The sequence below is a fragment of the Eubalaena glacialis genome, chromosome 13, assembly GCF_028564815.1.
Source record: "Eubalaena glacialis isolate mEubGla1 chromosome 13, mEubGla1.1.hap2.+ XY, whole genome shotgun sequence".
NCBI classification, from domain to species: Eukaryota; Metazoa; Chordata; class Mammalia; order Artiodactyla; family Balaenidae; genus Eubalaena; species Eubalaena glacialis.
This window is the reverse complement of record NC_083728.1, coordinates 3,991,732-4,004,541: the sequence shown is the minus strand read 5'-3', so window position 1 is coordinate 4,004,541 and position 12,810 is coordinate 3,991,732. Positions and strand designations below refer to the sequence as shown.

Here is a 12,810-nt window from a genome sequence, read left to right as displayed (position 1 = left end):
ATGAGAGAGTGGGTTAATGGGGAAGAGGACCAAGGGCTGGGTCCTGGGGCAGCCCAGGGGGAGCCTGAGAGGGGCTGAGCAGGTGCAGCCAGAGCGGCAGGAGGGAACCAGGGGGCGAGGTGTCCAGAAGCCGCAGAGGAGGGTGTGGGGGTAGACATGGGGGGACTGTGCTGAGACAGAGCCAAGGGGACCTGCTCTGGCCAACGCGGGTGTGGGGACCCTGACCCAGGGCCGTCTCCTTGTTAACCCTTCTCCTGGCAGCCCTCCCAAGGGGACCCATGGAGCCCAGTTCAAACATGCCCACCTTGTCCAGACTCCCAGGTCCGTGCGGGGAGACCAAGGCCCAGAGGGAGCAACTGGCCAGTCGGGGTTTCCGTGATGGCAGGACCCAGGAGAGCATGGCACAGCTGTGGGTCTCACCACAGGCCTCCCTCGCCAAGAGACACCACAGAGCATCTCCTTAGAAATCTAAGTAGTGTCTGCCTCAAGCAGGGGCTCTCAACCATGGGCATCCCACCCTCCAGGGGACATCGGGCAGTGTCTGAAGATAGTTTTGGTTGTCACTCTGGCATCTGGCAGATAGAGCCCAGGGCTGCTGCTAGACATGTTACAGGCAAAGAATTATCTGGCCCCAAATGTCAATACTGCCAAAGTTGAGAACCCCTGACCTAGAATGAGAGGAAAACTCATCCATGTTCCAAAATAATGCTTTGATCCCTGGCAGTGTGGCCCATGACTGTCCAAAGTGCTGAATAGCTTCAGACATCCCCTCCATGACCTCATGGAAGTCTCCCTCCGTTGTAGTGGGCAGGAGAGGGTGTTTTATACAGATGTTTGTACAGATGAGGAAACTGAGGCTCAGAGAAGTGGAGACCAAGGTCACTCCTCATGAAATGAGTCAGTCACAACAGAGGCAAAGGATGGATGTGGGAGACTGGTGTGGTGAGCTTGAGGTCAGGTGAGCCATTCCTGTGCCACCTGTCTCCCCCGAAACCATGACATTGGGAACACGCTGGATGCCTAGAGGATAGAACCCAAGCCTGGACCGAGTGGCTACTCAAGCTCACTCCGGCCCCTTAGCCGGTGCTTCCGGCTGCAAGCTTGGCCACTGAGGGCCCGGGAGCATAGCCTCCCCAGGGTCAGGGTCCACTGCCCTGCTCTGATTCACACAAGCCAGGAGGCCCAGCAAAGTCATAGGACCAGTGCCCACATGGAGAAAAGGGACCTTTCCGCACTCACCTATGGCTTACCGAGGAAAGCACACAACTGCTTTTACCTAGAAGCACAAAATGTTTATTTTAATGTTATTTTTGCAAAACTTATTAACTAAAACAATCAGAATTGTAGACTCTTAGAAGTTGCAGGTCACAGGTCATGGGACATAACAATAGTCTTGAAGTCTAGGAGTCTTTAAGAAAACGCCTAGGAACAAATAATACTTTTGAGGACAGTTTTGTTATTATTATTGTCAATAATAAAATAAAACCATAGTGTTTTCACATGGGTATTGGTGCAGGGCATAAGGTAAGGAGCATTCTGTAGTGGCTGTTCTCAGCTCAGACTAACCTCATGATACAAACCTGACTCTGTCTTCTGCAGTGGGTGGGAAGGGGACGTTTCTTTTCTCAGATCTTGCTTATCAGGATTTGGGAGGGCCAGCCCTTCTAAGGCAAAGACTGCATTTCCATGAGCTTCACAGGGAAAAGGCCTGGCCTGAGAGGTCTTCAACTTCCAACAGGGACGCCAAAAGGACAGAAATGGTGATAACCAATGGGATGCCTGGGGCATGCAGTGGTCCTTTCTAGAGTTTCACTGAAGCTTTGTGAGGGCAGTGATCAAGCCTGCCTCGGTCAGCACCACGGACAGTGCCACCTCCAGAAGCGTTCCCTGACTGATGGATGAATCCCACACGGTGACTTTGGGGCCAGCTCTGTCAGGCTGTTCCCAGAGGGTGTTAGGATCTTCCCCCTTAGGTGGTTGCAAAGATGAAATTAGACGATGTGGGGCGGGGCACCTGGGGTGTGTGCTCTGAGCGGGCAGGGGGGCTGGGGTCCTGAGGTGGGGATGGGAGGCCGCCTCTCTTGTGTCAGGGAAGAAGGAAGGGTGTGTCGGGGATGGTAGGTTTGGGTTTGAGCTCCGCCCGCTCCCCCCAGCCCCTGGTCTGATGGGCTCATTTTCCCCTGTAAAGCTGGAGGTGAGGCTGCACAGGAGGAGGGAGTGAGAAGCTGCAGGTAGGAGAGAGAGAGAGAAGGTCTGAAGCAGAGTGACTGCCTGCTGGGGCAGAGCCAAGGGCCCTGAGGGTGGTGGTCCTGAGATGGCCAGGACTGGGACTTCTGTGTCGCTGTCTGTCTTCCACAGCACTCCACGGGGACGGGAGCCGGCAGATGGAGGGTCATCCAGAGATGGGGTGCTCCCAGTTAGCTGAATGCAAAGGAAGGGAGGCAGAGGGCTTGGGGGTACTGGTGAGATGGTTCCTGAGTGATGGATGGTGGAACTTGAGCTGGATAAAGAGAGAAGGGGGGGAAAGGAGAGATTGATGGGTTGGGAGAAAGCCCAGGGGTGGACAGGCCAGGGGAGGGGGGAGCCGTGCTTCAGGAGGGGAAGGGCCTGAGCCAGCAGCTGGAAGGAGAGGGGAGGGGGGCTGTGGACGGGCTGACCCTTCCTCAAAGCTGAAGCTCCCTGCTGTTCCCCTGCCACTCAGCTCACAGCCCTCACTCAGGGGCAGGACTGTTGTTAACCAGGCACGTAAAATTAATCACTGCGGAATCTGAGGGTCTGCAGCGTGCCAGCCACACATCTCATTGTCGCTTCTTGATTAAATCTCACAATCCTGTGAGGGACTCTTGCTGTTAGTCCGATGCCATCCACGGGTAAATGGAGACACAGGAGATCAGGAACTCATCCAAGGTCACAGAGTAAGTGCAGGGGCCAACTGGCATCTGATTCCAAAGCCTGTGTTTGTGACCAGCAGCCCCAGGTGAGGTGGGAGCTTTAGTACTACCTATTGAGTGGAAAAAGGGACAGAATCACCCACGCTCTTGAAGTTATTTCCCTCCCTCCCCCCTCCCTCCTCCTCCTCCTCCTCCTCTCTGCTTCTGATGTTTCTGTTGATAGTAGAACTCACGGGGAGTCAAATGTGTATGAGAGGTGACCCCTCTGTACCCTGCTCCGTGATAACAAGCCCACCCAGCCAAAGCTCCCTTGCTGTCTTCACGCCCACCCCAGCCAGAGGAACTGTGGTTTGTGAATTCTCTGTTTTGCTTTTGAACCAGCCAAGATGTCGTCAGCATCCAGAGGTGAAGAAGCAGGTGCTGCTGGCAGCCTCCCACCTACCACGGACGAGCCCTCTCAAGCCTTAGCTGGGTCCGACTCCCTGGACAGTCCTCCCAGACCCCTGGAGAGATCCGTGGGCCAGCTCCCCAGCCCCCCGCTGCTGCCCACCCCACCGCCCAAGGCAGGCTCCAAAACCACGAGAAGTGTCACAGGTGGGCCTACGTGCATCCACCCATCCACCTTGCTTCCTTTTTCCTTCCGTTCATCCATCCATGCCTCCGACCCGTCCTGATTGGGCTCCCACTGTGGGCTGGTTCTCACCCTTTGCTTCTGCGATGCTCTGGGGCTCTGGGCAGGTCCAGGGGAGCAGAGCTGGAGACAGGAGGGCGGTTCTTAGCAAGGAGGAGCTCTGGTTGTCAGGAGCAGACAGCTCGGGCTCCCTCAAACACATGTGGGGCAGCGTTCAAAGGTTTCTTCCAGAAGGTGAATGCAGGAGACGTAGCCACGGCCCCCAGGATGGGGGCTTTGTCTTTCTGTCTGGATATTCAGGTGTCTGACTGTCCTTCTCTTTCTGCTTCTAAGTCAGTGTTTGTCTGTCTGTCTATCTCCTTCTCCTTACCTCCCCTCTCCCTCCCTCTCATCCCCTTTTCTCTCCCTCCCTCCCGCTCCCCATCTCCCCATCTCCCCATCTCCCCATCTCCCCTTCCTCTGTCTCTCTGTCTGTCTCATGATCTCTGCTCATCTCCGTGAGAGCTCCGTCCAGCAAGGCAGAGCCAGGAATCCACACTGGACTGTAGGGTGGTGGTCAGAGAGGGGAGCACGGCTGAGCAGAGGCCCGCAAAGGCATCGCCTTCTGTAGCTTTGGCCACACTGGCTGAAGGGTCCCAGGAAGTAGGGGCGTTGTCTTTTCAAGTTTGGGTATTTCTTGTCCCGTCCCTGCTGGAAACAGGAGACACTGCAGGTCTCAGGGGGAAAGCAGGCCTTTCACAAAGAGGCGATTGGTTTTAAGAGTAAATCCTTGCATGCTGCCTCTGAGGGCGGGGTCGTGAAGATGAGAGTGGATAGCAGAGTTCAGCAGCTTTGCTCTAATCCTTGGCCACCACCTGTCATACGACTACTCACCACTTGTCAGGAGCTGCCCGCCCCCAGGCACTGCAAGGAGGCCAGCCCCTCTGGGGAGGGAACGCGTCCCCACTTTACAGTTGAGGGAACTCTGCCATCACCCCCAGATCCCAGCGCCTGCATACAGCTGGTGCTCAGCGAGTGTGGGTAACTGTGATCGAAGGAACAGTCAGACGATCTGACCCTTTTTCTGCTTTCTGCCTCTTTCTCCATCTCTGGGAATCAGTCAGAGTGTTCAGTCCTTGGGTGACATGGCCACACAGACTAAAGTTTTGAGGCAAATAATCTGCGTCTTGTTACAGTCTGTGTGATAATCCCCTTTCCATCCATTGAAAGGTGAGACAGTTGGAAATCCACTGGATAAGGCACCATCCACCCCGCTTTCTTCTGGCTCCTGTATAATTAGTTCAGGGACTCTCTGTCCCCGTTGTGCTTAGACAGGATCAGACCTCGGCCTGTTTCATCCCCCATGAGCCCTCCTCTCCCCCCATGTCCCAAGTCCTGGGTCAGCTCCTCTGACTCCCCCCAGCCCCTCAGGGGCGAGGAGCTCCTGAACTTCGGAGACCTTTTCTGACAAGTCACCGAGGAGTCTGGGGACTGGATTAGGAGCGGGAGGGGGCAGAAGTGTTACGAGCTGTGGCCTGGATCTCTTACAGCTGAGACTGCATGTTGGCGACTTGGTCTTAATCTTCTTTAGGGGGAAATATTTGCTTCAGCACGTGGCCACTAGGTGGCAGCAGAGGAGGAGGAAGGCCCTTCACCTGGGCTTAACTGGGGCACCAGGGGACCGAGGCTACACACCGAGCGCTCCCCACCCACCCCGGGTGCTCGCTCGGCTGAGATAGCCACAGCGGCCCCCAGCCCACCCTCCCCCAGGTGTCAGGGAGCCACCTGCACCCAAATCCCACACACAGACTTGCTTTGCTGGGTCTGCGTGGTGTTTAATATTTTAAAAATGTGTTGCCAACATTTTAAACATATCAAAATATGTTTAAGTATTAAACATATATCTATATCTATCTGAATCAGTTTACTGCACAGCTGAGACTAACACAACATTGTAAACCAACTCTACTTCTATTCCAAGAAAGAAAAAAAAGGAAAAAATATATAAAATATGTTTAACGGACAGCCTTCGGGGCCCTGGGACTTGCCGTCATCAGGCCACATCTCGTCCCCAGGAGAATGGGAGAGCTGTGATTAGAAGGCCCCCTCCGGTGAGGTGCAGGGTTGGCGGCGGACGTGAACGGATGACGTGGGGAAGCAGAGGGGGCCGTGGTGGTGGTCCAGGATGAGCGATGGCTGTAGAGCTTGGGGAGTTCTTCCACGTTCCGCAAAAGGAAGTGTGGCTTCAGGAGTTTGTAGTAGAGAAATGGGAAGGAGGCTTTCGGTGCCTGAGACCTTGCAGGGGGCCTGTGGGCACTGCTGTCTGCTCAGCTCAGGGATGGAGGATGGAGTGGTCAGGGACAAACCTCGTCTCTGGCTTTGGGGGCGAAGCGACATGGTGCAGCATCTGGTACTAGTGGGTTCACCTGGCCGGGAGCCCTGTGTCCTCTCTGCTCACGGGCTCCTGTGTTTTAGTAAAGCCCCACTTCCCTGCCCCCAAAGACTTACCTTCTTGTTGGTTCTTCTCACGCCCCAGGCCAGACCACGCTCTTCCAAGGCTCTGGCGGGAAGAGTACTGACCCTCCTCTCCGAGGCCAGCTTTCCACGCCCACGGGGTCCCCACATCTCACCACCGTCCACCGGCCGCTGCCCCCCAGCCGAGTCATCGAGGAGCTGCACAGGGCGCTGGCCACCAAGCACCGCCAGGACAGGTGAGGCCCCTCGCCTGGCAGGGGGACCTGTGTGCCCACATCCCCATCTGCGGCCAGCCTTATGGGGGGGCAGTTACGGGGGACGGGTTCCGGGTGGGACTCGGTGCTCTGCTCTCACCGTCTTGGGATTCCTAGCTTTTGACCAAGGAGCTCATGTTTTCATTTTGCACTGGGCTGTGCAGCTGGTCTGTAGCTGGTCTCAGTTGCCACTTTCCGGGAGGAGTCAGGTGGGTGATGTGCACCGTGGGGACCAGCCACAAAGTCCCTGCGTTTCCCCCAGGAGGATCCAGGGATCCAGGGTTGGGTGGGAGCATCCCGGGGGAGAATCGAGAGGGAGAAGTAGCCGTTACATTGTCCCGGGACTCTGACGGCTTCCCGTTTTCATCAGGCAAGAGCACAAGTAAGCCTGCTCGGAAGCTGACTCTTATTCTTGGTCTCATATGCCTCTTAGACTGAGGACAAGTGAGTCATCGAAGGGCAAACCAGACAATGGGATACGCGTGTGGCTTGGCAGAAATATTGGACAAATAAAATGCCCTGCTCAGTTCTGAGGAAATCCTTGATCTGAGTGTTTGCTGCTCTAAGTCTTGGCGGGTTTTATTACATGCATGTCTGTGACATTCAGAACAGCACGTTCTAAGCAGCCATTTGCCTTGGACTCAAAGCCGTGTGTGCCTCTGGCACTTCTTGTCCTGTGTATCAGCTGCACATACTTGGGGGTCGTCTTTGCAACGCCCATTATAAGTCTTCAAGTCGACTTTGCAGGGTTTCCAGGTGAAGCTGGACAACGTATAACACGAACTGCCTTTCTGGTTCAGTTTCCAAGGCAGGGACAGTAAGGGGTCCCCGAAGAAGCGCGTGGACGTCCGGCTGTCGAGGACGTGCAGTGTGGAGCGGGGCAAGGAGCGGGAGGAGGCTTGGAGCTTTGATGGAGCCTCGGACGGCAAGTGGACCGTGGCTAAGGAGTCCGAGGAGAACAAGGAGAACTTGATCATGAACTCCGAACTCAAGGATGACCTGCTTTTGTATCAAGACGAAGAGGCCCTGAATGACTCCATCATCTCTGGTGAGCGGAGGGTGGATCCCGCGGGGTGGGAACCTCCCACCAGAGGCACGCACCCAAGCCCGCCTTCGAGGGGGCACTTCTGCCGCCAGCACAGAGGGGGCAGGGGATTGATGGAGAGAGGTACCCCCCTCTCCTTGTTTCATGAGCAGGCTGCCTGCGGGCAGGCTCAGGGCACAGTTAGGAGGGACCTGAGTGAGTTTGTTTTATTTTGCCAATTGCATATTCATTTTCACGTGTACTGGAAAAACAAAAGTGGCTCAGTAAGTGACTGAGAGCATCACTTGGGGTGACATGGCAGGAGGTGGTGTCGGTGGCACTCGGATGGCCAACGTTTGGAAAATGTAGCAGAAAATGTTAATAGGAAAGCGAGATGAGATGGAAGTGGGAGGGAGGGAAGGAGAGAGGGGCTGATGCCAGCGGTCATCTCAGAAATGCTATAAGCCCGGCAGCATCTGTTTGTTCAGGGCCACGTGTTCACGAGGCCCTTGGAGGTCTGTGTCTGTCCTCACAACACGTTGTGAAGGTCAGAGTATTTGCTCTGTCTTACCCTTGAAGATCTGGGGGCTCAGAGAGACAGCGCATTGTAGACCCCTCATGATGAAGGGTGGACATGGCTGTAAGGCCTTTGGGGAGGATTATTGTTCCTAAGTGAGGGGTTGTTGTTCTTCCTGAAAGCATCTCATGGTGACCATCACTGCCACAGGCAGAGCTCTGGGTGGAGCCACTGGGGACCTGGTCTGGTGTTGGTGGAGAGTCGGGAAGGGGCTGGCATTGAACCTGAGCTGGCTGGTACTAAGTGGGTACAGGCAGGGGGAATCGTGACCAGGTGGACAGACCAGGAGCCCAGGGCTAGACACTGGCCTTGGCTGTCACCCACTCCTGTGACCTTGCATACCTCCGGGCCTTTTCCATGCTGGTCTAGTGAAGCACTTCGGGAGCATGTGCTGTGGTACATGCGGGGTGACACGGCACCCATGAGGTTGGAAGAGGCTGACAGACAGTCGAACTGGGGTCTTCGTGGCAGAAGCTCAGAGCCATAGGGCCCTGGACGTCTAAGGAGAGGCTGAAGCTTGTGATGTTCCCCAAACTTACCTGACCCTGGGACCCTTTCCCTTAAACACCCGTCAGCATCCTGCCGGATGGGGTGACGCGGGACACATCTGAGAATGGCTGGCGTAGACAGGGATCAGGGCTGGAGCAGGTCCCTCAGCCTCGGCGCCAGTGACTTTGGGGGCTGGACAGTTCTCTGTGCTGCTGCCCTGGGCCTTGTCGGGTGTCTGGAGCCTCCCTGGCTTCGGCTCGCTGGACGGCACTCCCTCTGGCTCTAGGCGAGGGGCCTTCCTGCCTCTTCCAGCTGCTGGGGGCTCCAGGGGTCCTTGCCTTGTGGCCACATCGCTCTGATCTCTGCCTCCGTCTTCACATCAGCTCTTCCGTGTCCTCTCCTTCTCTCATAAGGACACTCGTCATTGGTGTTAGGGCCCATCTGGATAATCTGGGATGATCTCCTCATTTTGAGATCCTTACCTTAATTACATCTGCAAAAGCAAATTACATCTTTTTTTTTTCCAAATAAGGTCACATTCCCAGGTTCCAGGTGCACCAATTTTTGGGGGTCACTGTACTGCCCAACACGGTCACCCCTGATGGTGTAGCATGTTCCTTTTCTCGTTGAGCCAAGGTGGCCCCTGGGACCTTTTACCCCCAACCCCATGCCCGGGTCGTCAGCAGTGGGACCAGTCTACGTGCCTCAGACGAGACCCGCCGTGGGAAGGAGCCGGGGTGCTGTCCCTGCGGCCTGAGCGGGTCCCCGCCTGCCTCGCCCCCCGACCCCTCACTGATCAGGTCAAACCTTCTCCTTCCCTGCTCTGATGACAACACTGTGAACCTTCCTTCAGAGCTTGACACAGTTGCAATTTTACCCTGATTTTTGTCCTTATCTGACTGTTGTCTGTCTCCCCACAAGTCTGTCAATTATTCGATTACTACTGATTACCTAATGTGTGTGTTTGACTACTGTCCCACGTGGGCTGGTGCCCCCTTGTCCCCATGTGCCTGGTTCTAAGTAGGAGTCGGTGAGTAGCTGCTGGATGAGTGGCTTTAAATACCATCTGCCAATCCAACAGGTCCTCCAGCCCACGTGGCCCGAGCTCCGAGGGGTTGCCCTGTTAACTCAGTGCGTCCCCCTGGGGTCTCGGAGGTGTGGCTGACCTGACATCTTTGGATCTGAGCTCTTGATCTTTGCCTCCAAACCCAGACCGTTCCCTGTCCCTGTGAGCAGGGCCTCTGACCTTCCCTGGCCTGGGGCCACCTTGCCGCTCTCTGGACTTTGCACCTGACACGCAAATGGCTCCCCCTTGAAGACATCGGGCCAGTCCTCCTCTGCTGCGCTCAGCCTCCCCCGAGGCTCCCTGCCTGCGCCATCACCTCTGTTCTAGCCCCTCCACACAGGCAGATGTCAGGGAACGTCACCCCTTGCTCACATCCCTCCAGTGGCTTCCGAGGGGTTTAACACCCTGACCTCACCAGGACCTGCGTGGCCTGTCCCTGTCCCCGGGCTTGTCTCCTCTCCACACCCCCTGGGACCCAGCCACGCCCCCTCCCTGCTTCTTACACGCCCTGACCACAGGGCTCCCGTGCTCACCACGCAGGAGGTGTGTGCGGCTCCACGGGGTTTAAAACACCGCTTCCTCCGGGAAGCCGGCAGGCATAAACAAGTGACTCCTCTGCCAGTCCCTACGCACACAGTAAATGTCAGTGAATGATGGGGTGTCGGGATGAAAGGAGATGGTGTCTGTAGCCTCACGTGGCAGACCAGCCGTTTCGCCACCTCTGAGGTTTCTCCCAGGACGTGGGGCAAACCTGAGTCTCTTGTTATTTGTCTTCTCAAACCGGCATCCTTAATTGAACTTGGCGTTTGACTGCGGTGACAGGAAGAGGGAGGGTGGAACTCATTCTAGAAACTGTTGTTGTTAACATGCCCAGGATCCCACCAGGCTGTGCTCAGGAAGGAGTGCACTGACTGTTTGCAAACCCAGGTAAAGCCACCCCTCTTGGGCCTTCTGTGGGCACCGTTGTCTGGGGCTCAAGGTCAAGGGCTCACATCCAACCCTAAGAGCATCCTGTGGAGGGCCGGGCCCATCGCACACAGTGAGGCAGATCTGGGGATTCCCGACGCCCACACACTGACCCCTGACATCTGCAGTTGAGGCCACGGTACATAATCCGGGGTCCCTGAACCCCTGAGATCCAGGGCAGAAAGTGGATTCTTTGCCTTTATCATATTCTCACGTGTGTTTGCAACTCCCTCAAAGTTACGAATCTCTGGGACAACATGCTTGGAGGAAAAAAAATTCAATATCGGTTCTGGGAGAAGTCGATAAATCTTACTTTTGAGGGAAAGTGGTTCATAGTGGGAAAGGCCCATATTCTGCTTGGCCTGGTAGGACAGTGGCAAAGATCAGCTTTTATTTCCTTCTCTCGAGTTCAAACCCCGCTCCCAGCGTCACGGCTGGTGTGTCATTTGTAGATCTCTGTGGTGCAGAAGCAGAAAAGCGCCAGGCAGGGGCCTCATCAATTATTAACCATAGAAACTGCACTGGTATTTATTTATTTATCCTCATAACTCACTGTCGATGGAGCCTTTGCAGGTGGCGTCTCATCCAACGTGAACACCCCAGGAAGTGTTTGTTATCAAACATCTTGCCAGCCTGAATTCTCTAGTAGTAGCTACATTAGGATTTAATTTCTGGAGGTGGTGGAGGCCCCATCCGAGGCAGCCCTGCCCCTGAATCAGCTAGAAGACCGTCCTGCTGGATCCAGTTGGAGTGAAAGATGTATTTGCTTTAGTCTGGGTCTGGCCGTTGGATTTCCATGCAGGGCACATACGATGTCTCGATCAACACAAAGATGCATTACAGGCTGTTGTGTTTGTGCCTCGTGTGGTGTGTTTATGCTCCCACATAGGTTTGCATGCATGTAGCCTGTGTGTGTCCACACTCACGGTACCTCTGTGGGCATGTGCAGTCAGCGCCAGGTAATTGGGGACATTCTCAAGTCCATCAAAGGTGATTTTTTAAAAAGATTTTGTTTTTTAGAGCAATTTTAGGTTCACAGCAAATTAAGAAGAAATAGAGACTTCTCCCATATTCCCCTGCCCCGTACCTGCACAGCGCCCTCCATTATCAACATCCCATCTAGATGGTGCATTTGTTACAACTGATGAACCTGCACTGGCACACGGTCACCCAAAGTCGATAATTTATGTTAGAGTTTCTTCTTGGTGTTGTACGTTCTATGGGTTTGGACAAATGTATAATGACGTGTCCATCCTTACAGTATCATATGGAGAAGTTCCACTGCCCTGAAAATCCTCTGTGCTCTGCCTATTCATCCCTCCCTCCCCCCAACCCCTAGCAACCGCTGATCTTTTTACTGTCTCCATAGTTTTGTCTTTTCCAGAAGGTCGTATTTGGAATAATATAGTAGGTGGTCTTTTCAGATTGGCTTCTTTCACTGAATAATATACGTTTATGTTTCTGCCTTGCCATTTCATGGCTAGATGATATTTAATTTTTTTTCTTATTTTTATTTTTTCTTCCAATTTTGTTGAGATATAAATGACACGTAACGCTGTGTAAATTGAGGGTGTATACAGCATAATGGTTTTCACTCACATACATCCTGAAACACCACAGTAAGTTTAATAGACATCCATCATCTCATATAGATACAAAACTAAAGAAATGGAAAACATTTTTTTTCCTTGTGATGAGAACTCTTAGGATTTACTCTTTTGAAACTTTCATATATGACATACATCAGTGTTAATTATATTTATCATATTTATCATGTTGTACATTACATCCCTAGTACTTATTTATCTTATAACTGGCAGTTTATACCTTTTGACCACCTTCATCCAATTCCCCCTGCTTCCATCTCCCACCTCTGGTAACCACAAATCAGATCTCTTTTTCTATGAGTTTGTTTTTGAAGTATAGTTGACCTACAACACTACATTAGTTCCTGGTATACAACATAGTGATTCAATATTTCTATACATTTCAAAATGATCTCCATGATAAATCTAGTTACCATCTGTCACCATACGAAGATATCACGTAATTATTGGCTATATTCCCCACACTGTACATTTCCTACCCGTGGCTCATTTATTTTTTAACTGGAAGTTTGTGCTTCTTAATCTCCCTCACCTGTTTCTCTCCTCCCCCACCCCCATGTTTCTTTTTAATGCAGAATAATATTCCACTGTCTGGCTGTATCCCAGTTTATTTATCCCTTCACCTACTGAAGGAAGTCTTGGTTGTTTCTAAGTTTTGGCAACTATGACTAAAGCTGTTATAAACATCCATGTGCAGGTTTTTGTGTGGGTATAAGTTTTCAACTCCTTTGGGTAAATACCAAAGAGTGAAACGGTTGGATCATATGTTAAGAGTATGTTGAGTTTTGTAAGAAACCACCGAACAGTCTTCCAAGATGGCTGCACCATTTTACATTCCCACCAGCAACGGA

The 12,810-nt window shown here is 53.3% G+C and overlaps 1 protein-coding gene across 1 annotated transcript in view; it reads left to right on the top strand.

Annotated features, from left to right (window-relative positions):
* The window catches only part of PHACTR3 (phosphatase and actin regulator 3), a 200,699-nt gene that overhangs the window by 128,171 nt on the left and 59,718 nt on the right, over positions 1 to 12,810 (top strand). The window contains exons 5-7 of the mRNA XM_061209787.1: positions 3,273 to 3,485; positions 6,038 to 6,212; positions 7,031 to 7,278. Of these exons, the coding sequence (XP_061065770.1) occupies positions 3,273 to 3,485; positions 6,038 to 6,212; positions 7,031 to 7,278 (636 nt within the window). The remainder of the gene's footprint in view (positions 1 to 3,272; positions 3,486 to 6,037; positions 6,213 to 7,030; positions 7,279 to 12,810) is intronic.